The sequence below is a fragment of the Rhododendron vialii genome, chromosome 5a (assembly GCF_030253575.1).
Source record: "Rhododendron vialii isolate Sample 1 chromosome 5a, ASM3025357v1".
Lineage (NCBI taxonomy): Eukaryota > Viridiplantae > Streptophyta > Magnoliopsida > Ericales > Ericaceae > Rhododendron > Rhododendron vialii.
In genome coordinates this window covers 4,504,277-4,521,449 of record NC_080561.1, presented here as the reverse complement: position 1 = coordinate 4,521,449, position 17,173 = coordinate 4,504,277, and the positions used below count along the sequence as shown (strand labels likewise).

Sequence of the window (17,173 nt, the reverse complement as noted above, 5' to 3'; positions counted from 1 at the left end):
TATCTTACGCCTGCTGTGCCGAGGTTAGCAATACCCTGTAGTGCCAATGGGGTGGTAGCCATTTATTGAAACTTGGGGAATATTTACATGGTTACATCTCAGAGAAACTTTAAGATCGAGCCTCAAGGTCACAAAGCGTTACGTTTTTCAGATCGAGGGAGTAAACCGATACTGACCCATAATCCAAAGGGGAAAACCGTAACTCGCCAAATTACAATTCGGTACACAGATCCAAAATACTACAACAATTTATTAGGAACGGGGAGATATTTACATCGCAGTAGAGAAAAAAAAGTCTTCAATTCAACATCGTCGATTTCTCAAGCCTCGACGACGTCGTCCGGATCTTCGAAGTTGGGGTCCTTCGCATCGAGAGCTGCTTCGACGAACCCAACCTCGGCGTGAGAGTAGTAGCCGTCGCCGCCGGCCCAGGTGTACTTGCCGCCGTGGCCGCCTTTCTTCGGCGAGCCGGTGAGGCCGGTGCCTGATTTCCTGTCCTTCCGAGCGTCTTGAGCGGCGGAGGACTTCGGAGTGCTGGTCTTCCCTCCCTTCCCTGGGTTCTTCATACTCTCTCTCTCTCTCTCTCTCTCTCTCTCTCTCTGGTGAGTGATTGATTACTGAGATTGGGGGTTTTGGGTTTTATATAGAGCCGATCGGATTTGTTTGGGGAAGATAGTGCGGGTGGATGATGATCACGTGAGGCAAAGACAGTGAGAATGGATAAGGACAAAGGATTTTAATTAGGCCCCATTTGTTAACCGGATTCGGCCTTGGGATTGAACTATCACTCTCTTCGGATTGTAAATTCTTTGTTTCAAAATATAAATGGCTTCGGATTGTGAATTTCATGAGATAAAGAAGCCGGACTGTAGAGGTATTAGAGCATGTTCCGGAACCGAAATAAAAACTTATTTTTTGTTTAATAAGAAGCTTTGTTCCAGAAAATAAGAAGGTTAGTACTTATTTTGGAAGAATTTATATAGGTACCAACCGGTCGAGGAGGAAAATCGTACCGACGGTCGCGCCGGGCTGTCTCCGGCCACCGGACGGCCGATCCGAGCCGTCCAAAAATTCTATAAAAAAAATCGAGGGGGCTTGCGCAGGAATCAACGGCATCCGAGGTGTGTAGGGTGCTTGATCCGAGCACCCCTTTTTTGTATGAAATCGTATACACGAAAAGGGGTGCTCGGATCAAGTACCCTACACACCTCGGATGTCTTTAATTCCCGCGCTAGCCCCCTCGGTTTTTTATTTTAGAATTTTTGGACGGCTCGGATCGGCCGTCCGGTGGCCGGAGACGGCCCGATGCGGCCGTCAGTACGATTTCCTTCCGCCGGCACCCATTCTCATAGTAACAGTCTTATTTTTTTGTATAAGGCAACTTCAAGCTCAAAAATCATGTGTTTACGCAAATAATTTTCTTATCACTATGGATCTTGTTTGATAGATCTCATTGAGATCTTTAATACGGTGCAAAAAAATTTGAATTTTTTTTTTCATTTACATTATTTTTGAGTTTGAAAATGTGAAAGGAACTTTTTATTTGAATTTTGTGAAATGCTCCTTCTTATTTTTGAATGAGAAGTTCCAAAATAAGTACTTATTTTTTAAGAAGGTTTCCGGAACGGAGCCTTAGTAATACTCATTGGGATTTGCTATTCATAATCCAATCTTAACCCCTTCTTGTTAGCAATCTATTTTCATTACTAATTTCTTCTAGGGAGACTTAAATAATCATCCTCATGTGCCACTTCTCGTAAGTTTCCATCTTTGATTTTTTTCCCACTTATGTTTTCATCCTTTCTCTTTTTTAATACCAATAGTGCCGTCCTATATAAGTTATGTCTATTATATATGTAACAACTTAACTTTCCAATCCCGAAACAACTAAATCCCTTAACTTACTAATTAAATTCCTTAATTTAACATAATTAAGTCTCTTAATTTACGCTACCATTTCAGTCCCAAATGTTTGAAAAACATAGCAGTCCATTGTCAGCCATAATTGCTACTTCTTGCTATGCTTAAACTCTACTCAGTTCTCCTTTCTGATTCTCGATATTCCATTGCCGTCGCCCTCTCCGTCTGTGGCCCCCTTCGTGTGCAACCACCCGCCGTTGCACATACCGCTGTCTATATGCAACCTTTGGACTCCGATTTGCAACAGACGTACCAAAGGTTCCTCCGTTGTCACTTTGCAACCTTGGAATGTACCCTTCGGTCTCCAATAGAACCTCCATATGTAACATGTGTCTGTCGCAGTCGCCGCCGTTGAAATCGATCGACCCTTCGACGATCTATTTTTCATCGCCGATTCAGTTCAGTCGTGGCATCGTTACCCCACTGTCGTCGATCTGATCTTCCTCTCGCCTTCAAATCTCACATGCAACCATGGGTTTGAGTATAATTGTAGATTCTTCATGAACATTTTCCAATCCCTATTATGCTTAATCTCCCTTCTTTGATGCATTGTGGTGGAAGATTGATGTGAGAAATCCCTCTTTTTTGTTATAAGATTGGGAAGTCATGTTTTCATGAAATCATGTTCTAAATATGTCATGTCCTTAACATGGCAACTTATTGGGTTTTCACGAAATTGGTGATGTTCATATTTTCATGATCTATAAATCATGATTTCATGTTCAAGAATGGAATAGTTGTTAGGTTCATTGTTTGAAATTACGTCGTGTTCTAAATAGATCATGTTTTAATTTTAGTCTCAATTTTCATGGTGATTTCGCATGAATATCTCCATAAAAACATAGTCGATTTTGATATATCCACCATTTTTTGAAATAGGTCATGTTCTAATTTTAGTCCCAGTTTTCATGGTGATTTCGCATAAAAATTCATAAAAACATGGTCGATTTGACTATCCACCATATTCCGAAATATATGTTTCATAATTTAAATTAATAAAAAAAATTGGTGGAATTTGGTTATTACAAATTTTTAAAATTTTGGGATGATTCTTTTGTAATCATCTCTTGTAATTAATTGAATTGAATCCCACTAAATTAGGAAATGGTTAAATTCCTCCAAATTAGGAAATTGTTGAATTCCACTAATTTAGGGAGGCAATATACATATACATATGAATATCTTATTAAAAGGTTAAGATAGGTAATTCGCCGTCTGAAATGATAAAAATATAACTGTTCAAAATGATTTGGATGAATACTTACGTGAGATGAGGTTTGAGGATGAATATTTAAAAATTCATTTCTTCTATTAATCCAATCTCATCATCTAATCCCCTCTCAAACAAACATGATATTAATAATCTCATCATCTAATCACATCCTAAATAAACATACTCATTATCAATCTCTTCTCATTAACAATCCATTCTCATTACCAATCACAATCCTAGTCTCATCTCCTTATAAATTTCATCCATCTATCACTGTTATCAAACGAGGCCTAAGGGAATTGATATTCATACTTTATTTATTTATTTATTTAGTATTGAAAGTGTATATATTTTTTTTGTTAAAAGACAAAAAAATAAATAACAAAAAAGAAACGTAAATATCAATTCATTTTAAATAATTCCTTAGTTGAGTATTATAGTACTGTGTTTTGTTTCTATTTAAAAATATTCATGTTTCTAAGTTTTGTATCAATCGTTTTTGTGAATTATTGGTACATCTTGATGAGGGAAATCTAAGAAATATAGAAATTAAAAACAAAATTTTAAAAAAGTTCCCTTAAAAGAAGAATAATTCAAAATAGAAAGACTTTTTAAATTATTTTGTGTTTGTTAAAAAAATTTTATTTAACCCATACAAGTATTTTACTTTTTTTATTCATCTTGTTGACCCAATAATTCAACAAAAAAAAAAAAATTGACATAAAAGTAAAAATGTGAATAAATTTGAATAGGGATAAGAAAATAAACCTACAAAATTATTAAGCCAAATAAACCTTTAGATCATTTTAATTGCTAAAAAGAGCTACAGTTCAATTCAACTTAGTTTTCGGTCATTCTTATATTTATTTTCGAAGATCTAGACCTCTAACTGAGCGGAGAATATTTACGGAGTATCTTGCTAAAGATCATGTTAATTTCGAGATGATCGGTTTTATTTACAGTAATTGGACTTCTTCGTGCTTATGAAAGATATATTATTGGATTTTCTCATTGTTTAAAAAAAAATTCAAATTGATGTAAATTGTCATGAAATTTACTGCTAATGATAAAAAAAAAATGGTTTAGGACATGTTCAACGCCGTTACAATCGGACGGCTCAAATCCTTCAAAACTTGACGACGTGCCAACATCTGATTGGCTATTACACGAGGTGGAAAAAACGAACACACAGGTTATCCGAACCTCCCCAAAACCCTAATATGCCGTGGTATCTCAGAAATGGAAGTTTAACGCGGTTGTGTGCGACAGCACGAATAAAGTACTCCATTAACGTTCAACTGATGACTAAAGGCGCCTTGTCTCTTCTCCTCCCCCCTCTCTCTCCTCCTCAATTTCTCTCTCTAAGTTCCCGTCGCCTCCCTCTCTTACATCCCCCGCCACCTCTCCCTGCAACCTGTAAGCCCACCCCCCTCTCCCCCTATCTCTGTCTGTGTGTGCGTGTGCGTGTGCAATTATATATGTATATGTTTTGATAGTTGTATTAGGTTGATCAAAAGTATGTGCTAAAAAAATAGTATTTAATCTTCGCCCGCACAATGTTGAAATCGAGCGTCCGTCCTTGTCGAACAATGTGCGCGGTGTATTCGTTTTTGGATTTGATTAGAGCGGCACCCAGTGAGTCGTGCTCTTGATGTTTATTTTGCTTTTGCTGTACTGCCGAAAAAGTTTTGAACTTTTTTTTTTGGGGGTAATCTCAATATCAGTAGTGCTTTTGTTGATTGTGTGCTTGCTGTGAAACTAGACAGACATTTTGAAAGCAGCATCTAGAAGGTTATTCTCAGCTACAAGAGTTCAGACAGTGTCAACCATGGCAGCTGTAAGTTTATCGGACTTTCATATGCGTGGAAGCATTTTATACAGATTTGGACATGTAATAGAGATTTGAATATGTGGAGATAGATTTGATTAAGTAATTTTTTCAATTTGATGTTTTGTGGGACAGGATGAAGAAGTTGTTGGGACTGTTAAGGATCAATTAGCAAAACTATTTGAAGAATCCCTTAGAGTAACGGTCCCTGACCAGACGGACACAGATCCTCTGATTGCTGCTTGCAACCCGAGATTTGGCGATTATCAATGGTATTACCCATTACCATATATTTGCACCAAAACCTTTCTTTCCTTTTCAAATTGTACAATCTCGTTTTGAAAGGTGAAGTTTTGAGCTGTAGTTGAAAGAAAAAGAGACAACTACGTTATTCTCAAGCACTGGCTTTTTGTCGATGAAGAATTGGTTCAATTTCAGGCTTTTGTGGTTATGGAAACTCCTGTGTGCCTTCTTTTGAATTGCTGAATTGTGTGATCCTTTTTGGTGCAGCAATAACGCCATGAGCTTGTGGACGAAAATCAAAGGCACGGGTTCTGCATTCACAGGTCCCCAACCTGTTGGTCAGGTATTGACATTAATGTTCACCATGTTCGATATTGTTGTACTTCTTGACTATAAGAGCGTAGTCGATCAGCAAGTTTATGCTAGCTGTGTTGGATGTTGAATTGATTCTGTGATATGATAATTTATGCTATTTTCTTTTCCAAGGCCATTATGACAAATCTACCGCAGTCAGAAATGATAGAGTCATGTTCTATAGCTGGTCCTGGTTTTGTGAATGTCAAACTATCAAGGCAATGGATAGCAAAGGTATTCCTTGATTTTATAGCAATGAGTAGGAAAGAGAGGACACGAGCTAATTCACTTGATTCGCTTGTTATGAATATGTCTTGCTTACTGAAATATTATCTTGCTACTGCAGAGCATCCAAAAAATGTTGATAAAGGGTATTGAAACATGGTCGCCTAAGCTTCGAGTCAAAAGGGCAGTAGTTGACTTTTCCTCACCCAACATTGCCAAGGAGATGCACGTCGGGCACTTAAGATCTACTATTATTGGTGACACGCTAGCCCGTATGTTAGAGTTTTCAAATGTTGAGGTTCTTAGGCGAAATCATGTCGGTGACTGGGGTACACAAGTGAGTATGTCCATTTGTTTGAGAGTGTGAATGCACATCTATGTTTCTGTGTATTTGTTTGTTTCCTCTGATTTAGCTTCGATCAATATAATTGTGAGGGTTTTAGTCATGGGTTGTCCTATTAATGAGTATGAATATTGCTTCATGGTCTACCACGATGCTTTTAACATTATTAATTTGTGATTTCTTGGGGTGCTTGTAAGTTCCACACTTTCTCTTTTGATTTGGTGTTGAAGTAGGAGGTCCGCAGGCCCTTCTTTTTTCTTTTTTTTTTAATTAAGTTAAACAAATTTTGGCTCTTTTGTGAAATTTTTATTATTTTTCCAATTGAGAAATTGAGGATATTTTGACATATTTGCTGTCTGAGTTGAGAAATAATCTGTTTTTGTACCTACTTATTATTGCCTAAAACTGTTGTTTGTGTTCTGCAGTTTGGTATGCTAATTGAATTTCTTTTTGAGAAATTTCCAAACATGGAAGTAGTCAGCGATCAAGCTATTGGAGATCTTGAGGTGAGTGAAAATTTATTTCGGAAGTTATTCATTTGTTTTTGTGGACATCTTTTTGAATATCTTTATGAAAAATTTCCAAACATGTAAGTAGTCAGCAATTAAGCTATTGGAGATCTTGAGGTGAGTGAAAATCTGTTTTTGAATTTGTTCCTTTGTTTTTGTGGACAAGTATGTCTCTTGAATGTAACAACGTCCTTTGCACATATTAGCAAAACAATGCAAGTATCTAGTTGCCTGAGCCACTTTGAACAATTTCTATGCTTTAGAAACAAGACCGGTCTATGAGCTTTATGTCTGATAAATGTTCTTCCACCTACTCTAAGGTCTTGGTATATTGCATCCTTGGTGATAAGGTTGTGAAAGTGTCATCAGTTAAGCATTGGTATACTGTTCCAAATAATGGAGCATGTTAGTTTAACTACAGTATAATGTACGGGTTCACTTTTTTCTATGTGTTAGTGTTCAATATACAGGTGCTCAACTTTTTCGTGAGAGACCAAAGTGATAGTTGTTGTAGGGAATTCCACCTCATCTCTTCTCAATTGTTTTATGCTTTCTCTTTTTACAACTATGAGAAACCAAGGTCATAGTTGTGGTTGGGAATTCCACATCATCTCCTCTCCATTTACTTTATGCTTTCTCCTTGTACAACTATCAATTCAATGCCAATCAAAATTTCCCTTTTAAAGAAATCATCAAGTCTTCGAAAGTAGGCATTATGGAGTTAACTTCAGTGCTTTGTTGTTAGGCATTCTATAAGGCATCAAAACAAAGATTTGACAGTGATCCTGGATTCAAGGAGAGGGCACAACAGGCTGTCGTCAGTCTCCAGGTGAATCAATTGCTCTTATTGCTTAAAGACCATGAATTGGTATTGTCAAAAAAGTCTGAAGAACCTTACTAATAGGAGGATTTACAATATTCAAATCCTAATTTCCAATTCTGTGGAGATGTACCAACTCTGAAGTTTCTTTTCTTTAATTTGGACAAAATTCTGGTTAATAGTCCCTTCCCTAGAGGTTGCAGCATGTCTCGTGATCTTCGCTTGTACACTTTTCCTTATGGAATAACTTATGTTGCAGGGTGGGCAAGAGAAGTATCGGAAGGCATGGTCACAAATCTGTGAAATCAGTCGAAAGGGATATGAGAAAGTTTATCAACGCCTAGGAATTGTGTTAGAAGAGAAGGTACTTGATTGATATCTTCCTCCTAACTATGGGGTTGTCAAACATTTATACTATTTTCCATTTAACTTTTTTGCATGCTGGGGCGAGGTTATTATTTCACATTATAGCATGCATGCTTGAAACAACTCATTTTCTTTTTGACAGGTACAACAAATAGAACATTTTGGTTGATGATTTTCACAATCCCCTTCCCTCTAATTTTTATTTTGTTCAATGTAAATACATCCTCTCAGTCATTGTCCCTATATTCTCGCTATGATTATTAGTCAACCCTTGTGTATGACTACAAGCAGTTGATGCTAGATTGAACATCTGGTCACAACTCTGCAACAGGAAAATATTATTTTGTGATGCCCTATGGGATTGCATTAACTACTGGGCAGAAAACCGTGACTAGACTAGACAGTGGATCTTAGTTTGGATAATAGTATTGCTATGCATTGAGGACAGTGGTATGGCATATGCCTATTGTGTGGGACACTCTCATTGTTTGTTCTTGGGAATGTTAGGCTCAAACATATCACTTAATTCGATATAAGTATAATAGTATATAACCAAATTGTTTTAACTGGTTCCGGTATCTAACCAGGAAAATTAAAGAAATAGGTGATGGGTTTGAGGTGGTATTTGGTGTTTTAATCAATGATCCTTTGCCGTAGTTGGAATTTGGATTACATTCTTCAACAGTTACGTGTAAGGAGTGAGGATGTCTGTTCTTTAAACCCCACCCAACCCCGCAAAAAACCAAGAAAATGTAAGAAATGCATCTTAGCGTGTTTATATTAGAACGTTGTTCTGAAATGGCTGAATTGGTTAATTCGGACGTGTTATGGCTTAGGTGGTTAATTTAGTAAATACAAAGTCGAAGTTGCGTGTTTGCTCAGTGATATGGACTTCAACATTGATAAATTCTTGTACTTCGCTTCTGATAGAGGTTTCAGTTTCAGGTGGAACAAAACAGTGGTCTATCTTGACGTATGGTATATATTTGCTTGTTCTTGAATCTGATTATTACTCATGTACTTACAACTCGGGTATATGTTGCATGAACATGGTTCCTTGACTCGACCTTATAATTTTTATTTTTATTTTTATTTTTATGCGAGTCTTGGGTATATTGTCCTTGTACAAATCAGTTATTCTTAAGATTGATCTGGGATTCCCCTCTATCTGTAAGTAGAGTGGTCTGTGTTGTTCATTTGGTCCTTTTTGGCATAGGTTTGGTCATACTTTTGCAAGTGAAGGCTCCCATTGAGGCCTTCCCTTTCATAATACATCTTACCGATAAAGTGCTACTTATTGAAAAAAATTCACTTACAATCATTTTTTCCCCTTCCTCTCAGGGAGAAAGCTTTTACAACCCCTATATACCTGGAGTTTTGGAGGAGTTAGCTAAGCAAGGGTTAATTGAAGAAAGCGAAGGTGCACGTGTGATCTTTATTGAGGGAAAGAAGTATCCTTTTATTGTTGTGAAGAGCGATGGTGGTTTCAACTATGCTTCGACTGACCTTACAGCTCTTTGGTCAGTGCTTTAAAATTTGAGCCAATAGAAGATTTAATATACGTCCTTTTCTATATCATTCACTGTGGTATATATAACAGTCCATGTTTCCTCTTGCCATCTAAATTGCATGATTATGTTATGCATCCCGCATGCTTCTCTTTCCTCCAAATTGATAAATTATGTGCTAGAGTACTATTATGGTTCATGAAAGAAAAGAGATCTGCTAGTGGGGTAATATGTTTCAATTTCTACCTGGTAATAATTGACTGCTATTAGAACGTGCAATTTCAAGATTGGAAATTCATGCATACATGCCTTTTGCCAGAGTGGTAGAGGAGCAAGTGCATTTTAGGTTAACCCACTGCTCTTATTGTACAGGTATCGTCTTAACGAAGAAAAAGCTGAGTGGATGATATATGTTACTGATGTGGGCCAGCGAGAGCACTTTGAAATGTTGTTCACTGTGAGTATCAAATCCTTTGTCCTTTGCTTCATGACTTCATGTGCTTTGTAGAGAGATGAGGTAATGCACTACCATGATTTTGACGGCCCTCCTTTCTATTCCTCTTTGAGGCTGCAAAACGAGCGGGTTGGCTTCCACCTGGTGATAATAGCTATCCTAAAGCTAACCATGTAGGCTTTGGTCTTGTTCTTGGAGAAGATGGGAAGCGGTTTAGGACTCGCAGTACTGAAGTGGTTAAGTTAGTTGATTTACTTGATGAAGCTAAGAGTCGCTGCAAAGCAGCTCTTGTCGAACGAGGTATCATGTCTATGAACTACACATGGTGTAGCATGTCATCTTTTTGGTAGATCAGTTAAGAACTAATATACATCATCTCATTTTATTTCTGTAGGATTTGATGCTGCATCTTTCTAGTGAAGAAGCATTATGCTGTACTAATCTAACTTAAAATCTGCATTTTTGATATAATGTCTTTTTAAATCTTGATCAGGTAAAGCTGAAGAGTGGACAGAGGAGGAACTTGAGCAAACTGCTGAGGCCGTTGGTTATGGGGCTGTTAAGTAAGATTCCCTATACTTGTAAAAAACTTTGAACTTTGCCATGTTAACTTTATGGCGGTTGTTCTGGATGATGATATTTCATGGCATTTCAATCTTTGCTAACACTCAAGTAGTTCAATGTGGCTTGGAAAAGAGCAGGGAGGCAATCTTTCATCTTGCCCTCCTTCTTTCTTGTTCATGTGGTCAGGTTGGAATATATGTGATTGACACTATAAGATGTTCATGCAGATTTTATATTTTTATGAATAGTTGCTAAACAACAGCGAATTACCAATGGAATGCATCAAGGAAAAAAACTTTTGTTTGTTACAATTTGTGCCCTTAAAAAGCAGAATCTATGTACAATTTGTATCTGTTGTAAGTGCTTTGCAATGGGATTCCTCTGCTAAAAAAAAAATCAGCAAAAAAGTAGCTTGAGGTTAATTAGAAACTGAATTTTTATAGTAGATGGATCTGGTATGGTGGTCCCCACATTCATATCCACACATATAGCTGAGTCAAGCAGCTGGGTTGGATAAGGTGATGTATTGTGAATCAAGTGACAATTACTTATCCTGGAGTTTGTCTTGGCAGGTATGCTGACCTAAAGAACAACAGATTGACCAATTACACTTTTAATTTTGATCAGATGCTTAATGACCAGGTGTGTTCACTGTTCACTGATTGCTGTTTCAGCTCTATGCATTTCGGAGTTCAGTTTAAGGAACTATCTTTGTTTTATATGTTCTCAGATTTGGTTTGAGCTATTTAGACCCAGCTGGTTAAGGCCTTGTTGAGTTGTCATTATAATTTTTCTTTTCTTTCTCTCTTGAACTATATAAGTATGACTGCTGCCGTAACATGGCTTCTGTGACTAGTCCAACCGTTACTTATCTGACTAAATTGTTTGATGAGCAGGGAAATACTGCTGTCTATTTGCTGTACGCACATGCTAGAATCTGTTCTATCATCAGGAAATCTGGTAAAGACGTAGAGGAATTGAAAAAGGTAAGATCTCTTCCATCTTGAGCATTTGTAAACTTCGGGATTCGTTTCTACCTGTGAGTATTTCTTAGTGGACTATGTCTTTTCTCCAAACTTGTAAAAGCTTGGTTTTAGCTGGTTTTTGTAACTTTTTAATTTCTCGCAGTAATCTGGGAGGAATTCAACTGTAAACCAAATATTTTGAGAAATCATTCTTGAGATTCTGAAATGAAGGTTCTTCAGGCTATTCATATTTTCCTGTCTAGTATCCACTCTTTTTCTATAGGTGCTTTTGCTAGGTAATTGATAAATATTTACAAGGTTCTTCCTTGAATTCTAGGCTGTTTCCATAAGATAGTGCAAATGCATGGGTTCGATGAAAAGGTAATTAGGTAAATAGGAAGATATGACCACAGTATATTAATGCGAGGCCAATTTTGTTTTAGCTTTATCTTGACTCAGTGCTTATGTAAATGAAAACAGTATCCTTAGGTTTATATTAATATTTCTAGGCGTGCCATTCTTTAAGATAGCACTGTTATATTGTTCGACGATAATTGAGCAAGCTTTCAAATCCAATGGATTATCACTTTTCAATTGTTGTGACAGTTTCTTTTCTTGTTTTAGGTCCCTTCTGTGCAATACACACTGTACTGTGCACCAGATATTTACATCTTCCTTCAGACAATTTGATTGATTTAATTTTTAGTGTAAATTACACTAAATCCCCCTCAATTTTTACCCATTTCTGACTTCCCCTCTTTACTTTTAGCACTTAACACCTTCCATTACCATCCTGTTAGGATTTTGGATGAAATATTCCATGTGAGTGGGCACATTACATGGTCCATAAAATTCAATGACTAAAATAGCCTTTTATCTTGGTGAATAGTGTAGTTTTATTTTGGTATTCTTCTTTAAAGTATCACAAAATTTTCACATGGTTATGGAAAATCCTTTGAAAAGGACGAAAGCTAATCCTTTTAACAGTTCCAAATTTGAGAAAATAGGCCCCCAAATGCATTTAAGTGGAAATAGACACTTTGTTCTTCTTAACTAGAGCAATAGCCATCACTAGTGCAGTGAGCCACAACCACCGTCCATCTGCACCTTCTGTGCCATTTACAAGAATCCAAACCCACTTTTTGTAGAGAGAGAGAGACAAAAACCCCACTACATCAAACCCTCATGTAATTAAAAATGTTTGAGTATGTTACTATTTATACGATATGTGACTTATCTCCAGTCATCTTTCCAAGATTTGAGCCGGTTGTCTCTTCAAGATTTGATGGTTGGCGGCGACGATCTACGACGACGATTGGGGATGATTGCTTTGAACTTGAATTCCTTGACATTGATGATGGTCCAGAAAACGTTAGATCCATTTCATTAATCCCCGTTCATCCTAGTTTCGGCTTTGCTGGAGGAAATTTATGTATCTATATGTATATGGAGAGAGAAAGAGAGTGAGAGTGCTTTGGTCAGGAAGTTTACTAGAGGGTTTTAATTGGTTGGTGGCAGATGAAGGTAGAGGTCGGTGGTGGTCTATGCTTCTATTTTTATTTGTTTTTATTCCTGGAGGGGTTTTTGTGTTTGGAGGAGAGAACTTTTTTTTTTTTTTTTGGGGGGGGGGTGGGGGTGGGGGTGTTGGGGGGGTTTCGTGTTTGGAGAGAGTTTTCGTTTTCTGTTAATGGCGTTAATTGTATTCAAGATTCATGAAGTTGGAGGGGTTTGAGTTAAAAAGTTAGTAATAGTTGAGGGTGGTTTACTTTAATTTACCCCAATTTATATTTTCCACTCTTTTATGCTTCTTTTTTATTTTAATAGTTTGGTAGCAAGGTCAAATTTGTTGTTTTCCTTGAGGTATGGGGTGCAAGGTTAGTTTCTTTTGGAGCAAATTTGCCTTTCCGCAATGACGGTTACCATAGTGTGTGATAGCTATTCATGACCGTTTGGTAATAATTTCTTTGGATATTTATTCTGGAGTATTGGTTGTACGAGACTACAAGTATCTTGTTCTATAAATTTATCCAGAAGTAGACTAAGACCCTAATCCGGATGTCTGTGGATTCATAGTTTTCAGAGATTTGATGAAGAAAACCAGGTCATTGCTGATGTTTACACCTATATGGAAACAAAATAATCTTCCTTTCTTTGGGTTGTAGATATCTAATTATAAATGTGGATCTGCATATTGAGAAAGGTGTTTGTCTTTAACTGTTGCATACATTTATAGCGCATACAGCTGGGTAGTTCTGTATACGCTCCTTGGATTTACTATTTGACTGGTTTATTATTTTCTCTTCTGATTTTTGACTGGCACTTCTGCACAAATAGTGTTGATAACTATAAAAAGCAAATTTCTACGAATTTGGGTTGTTGATAAGCTCTAGTTAGTTACTTTATATCAAGCTGCGTCTGATCTTACAAATATGTAACCACCTTTGGTAATTTTAACTGCCTCCCCTTCATCTCTTTCCCACTCTTCTCTCTCTCTATTCCTAGTATCTTATATATATTCTTTTGTTTCAGACTGGCGCACTAGTTTTGGAACATCCGAATGAGCGTGCATTAGGGCTTCATTTGCTCCAATTTGCTGAGGTAAGACTGTGTTAAGAACATAACTGCCCGTGTTTACTGTCTACATGTGCGCGTTAGCTAAATTAGCTGGTAACTCACAACTTATATTCATTTGCATGACTGATGTAAGTGTTCTTTGAACTTGTACTGCATTGTTCTTGGCCACCCAAGCTTGGTCTATGTCGTCTAGAGGTTTTTTAGCTTGAATGCTTCCAGAGTTCTAAAATGTACTATTGTCTTCTCACTTGTCAGATTGTGGAGGAAGCTTGCACCAATCTGTTACCAAATGTGTTGTGTGAATACTTGTACAACTTATCTGGACACTTCACAACATTTTATACAAATTGTCAGGTATGAGATTAACATCCAATGCCGTACTCTTGGAATCAATATCTATTGAATTTTCAGTTATGTCTTCTTAAATTTGTGTAATTCTGTGATAACACGATTAATTTGCCTGAGGTATGTTGCTAAAACGTAGACAAGCCCAAATAGATGGTGTTGCCAGTCACCGGTAGCTTTTGCATATCTCAGAATTATGGTCAATTTGGTAGTGAATGTGTAGTAGGAAGAAAACATCACGGTGCATGTTCTCAGAAATGACAATTTTTGCATTTCTGAATTATTAGCGGGTTTTAGTACTCGTTGGATATCTGGAATTTTACTTCACTACAATATTTTCCGTTATAAGCCCAATGACATCCACAGTTGCTGTACAGATTCTTAATGACACAAAATCAAGATTAGCCTATTTAGGCATAGAATTCTTACTTGTAGCCAAGAACCAATCAGAATTTCTCTCTCTCTCTCTCTCTCTCTCTCTCTACACACACAAACACACGTCGTACCAACACAATATACATATGTATGCATATTATTGAGTTGTAATTGACTATATTCTTGGTTGGATATCATCCTTTTGGTTTGGGATAGGTTTCACGATTTTGAAAATTGGGCAGGTTGTGGGGTCAGAGCAGGAGACAAGCAGACTCTTGTTGTGTGAAGCGACTGCAGAGGTTATGCGGAAATGCTTCTATTTACTTGGTATTCGGCCAGTCTACAAGATATGACATTCTCGGAGAAGATTCATCGCGTTTACAGAAGGATTTTGACAATTATGTTTGGGCACAGAATTATCTATTCTAATATATAAAGGGAGAGCATAGGTATTATGCACAATGTACGAGGCATTGCAAAAAAGTGAGATTGTGCCCATACGGTCGAGTATCGGTCATATTTACGATGATGTAATTCTCATTCAAATTATGCTGAAGGCTGATACTTGGTTTGAAACATGTTCTGATCAAGTTGTAAATTTGAGTTGCGATCACCTGGTTGCACAAAGGAGTAGGTAACTTCTTTAGCCATGAATTGGGCACATTAACAGAACTTTGAATTTACCTCGTCTGGTTCATACTCGACGGATGAAGGAATTATTCGCACTAAAATCCCACCATTTGGTTGCCATATGCAAAGGAGGCCATAAGTTCTTGTATTTGTTTATGGTTTTCGGATGGCATTTCGGCCAAATGGATCCTCTTAAGTCTGGAATCTTGAAGCTGAAACTGAAACCAAAATAAGCTACTCCAGATTGTGGTCAGGTTATTGGAAGTTCATTTGAGATTAGCTTGCTATGCTAAGGTTAAACATGTATCGAAATACTGGCGACATAAAACCAAAATTGTTGAATGAACTTGTACGTATTCTAGACCGACCACAAAAAATTGAGTTACTTGATAACGATGCATGAGCAGTGTAAGTAAAACTCATTTAAGACCAATAAGGGAGATAAATAAGTTATGAGCAGTCGGTAAAACTCGTTTAAGACCAATAAGGGGGATAAATAAGTTAAAGGAGTGGGTTTGCAAATCTCATCTCCTGCTCAAAATCTAGCTGCATAGGGCTGGTGAACGAACCAAATAGCTTGAGCTCAACTTGTCTTTCGGCTCATTTGAACTAGTTCAAACAAATTATAAGCTAAGCTTAATCATTTTCTATTGTTTGTTTATAAATTCAAGTAAGTTTGAGTATTGTGTTTGGTTTGATAGGCTCGTGAACATGGGTCATTTTGTAAATATTTCAAAGATAGGGATAAATCAATAAATATCTTTCCTTCCATTCACATATTTTCACCAATTACAACGGTATTTTCAATACTTTTGTATCCAGATTGGAAACATTTTAAGTGAGATGTAGAAATCTAGAGCTTGATCAAATCCTATAAAAATCTTCCATGGAATGTCACGGAACCCCGGGGGGGGGGGGGTGGGGTTTGTGCGCTGTCCCCTTGGGGACAGCAGCGTGCTGTTGTGCCCGATTTCTGGGCCCACTCCGGTCTCGCTCCGATGATCGGAATCGTTCACTTTGTAGAGCTCATTGAGTAGAATAATTATGCAAAAAATCAGCTTAATTGGATTATCATTAAGTGCTTGATTGGAACCTTTTTATCTTGAAAAGAATGGATCCGAAACACTGGATCAAATCCACTGTAACCCATAGACAGAGAGTTATATGGACTCCGATCAGGCACTTAATAATATCCAATTAAGCTGATTTTTTGCATAGTTGTTCTACTCGACGAGCTCTACAAAGTGAACAATTCCGATCATCGGAGCGAGACCGGAGTGAGCCAAGAAATCGAGAGAGTAGCACGCTGTGTCCCCTGGGGACAGCAGCCCCCCGCTTTCGAATGTCACGAGCTTAAGCAAAGACTTGAAAGCTCGAGATTACCTCATATATATCACAAGTAAAACTTATCACGATCACAAAAATTCTGAAGCTCGAGCCGAGCTTGAACACGTGTACTAAGGAATTGACTATTGAGCTAGCCAACTCAAGCAATACTGTATTTGGCTTGTTTGGTTGATTAGCACCTCTATAGCCAAATACATCGTAGCTCATGGTGAAGAATGGAAATTCATGCGACATAAAATGCACTGCAAGAAACAGAAAGCGATTAGTCGAGTTACACAATGATGGGGCTTGCAATGGCAATCCCAGCGTTGATGGAAGTCCTTATTCGAATCTCTTACACCCTATGCCTACTGAATAAATTTTATGATGGGTCGAGACCCAACCCCGAATCCACACCTCTACTGTGCACACAAACACACACACGGATAGATTGAGAGAAAAAATTACTATGTATATAACTCACATATATACAAGCTACAAAGACTCTCCAGGAACCACAACCGGTTCCACTCTGGGAAGTCACAACCGGCCCCCGCACTCTCCTCTCTCTCTCCCTCACATTGTGCACTCCCACTCCGGCGGCACAGTCC

The 17,173-nt window shown here is 37.6% G+C and overlaps 1 protein-coding gene across 2 annotated transcripts; it reads left to right on the top strand.

The window, feature by feature from the left end:
* The first annotated feature begins 4,338 nt into the window (after positions 1-4,338).
* LOC131325205 (arginine--tRNA ligase, chloroplastic/mitochondrial) lies at positions 4,339-15,289 on the top strand. 2 transcript variants are annotated; one of them, XM_058357318.1, is made up of 18 exons: positions 4,339-4,549; positions 4,900-4,970; positions 5,097-5,233; positions 5,472-5,547; positions 5,691-5,792; positions 5,905-6,120; positions 6,552-6,632; positions 7,381-7,464; positions 7,715-7,819; positions 9,163-9,341; positions 9,702-9,786; positions 9,897-10,083; positions 10,277-10,346; positions 10,920-10,989; positions 11,244-11,333; positions 13,842-13,910; positions 14,142-14,240; positions 14,849-15,289. In XM_058357318.1, exons 1-18 carry the CDS (start codon positions 4,354-4,356, stop codon positions 14,957-14,959), a joined length of 2,028 nt encoding a protein of 675 aa, XP_058213301.1. In that variant the 5' UTR covers positions 4,339-4,353; the 3' UTR covers positions 14,960-15,289. The 2 variants fall into 2 exon arrangements, with proteins under 2 accessions (XP_058213301.1, XP_058213303.1); XM_058357320.1 differs by having other exon boundaries at positions 4,409-4,549; positions 4,896-4,970.
* Positions 15,290-17,173: the final 1,884 nt, after the last annotated feature.

What these genes read in the sequence shown, in the direction of transcription:
- LOC131325205 (XM_058357318.1), top strand. Translation starts at nt 4,354, where the DNA reads ATGCCGTGGTATCTCAGAAATGGAAGTTTAACGCGGTTGTGTGCGACA. An exon ending in TCGGTGACTGGGGTACACAA is followed by an intron (nt 6,121 to 6,551) that starts GTGAGTATGTCC and finishes TGTGTTCTGCAG; the next exon opens with TTTGGTATGCTAATTGAATT. An exon ending in ACTGACCTTACAGCTCTTTG is followed by an intron (nt 9,342 to 9,701) that starts GTCAGTGCTTTA and finishes CTTATTGTACAG; the next exon opens with GTATCGTCTTAACGAAGAAA.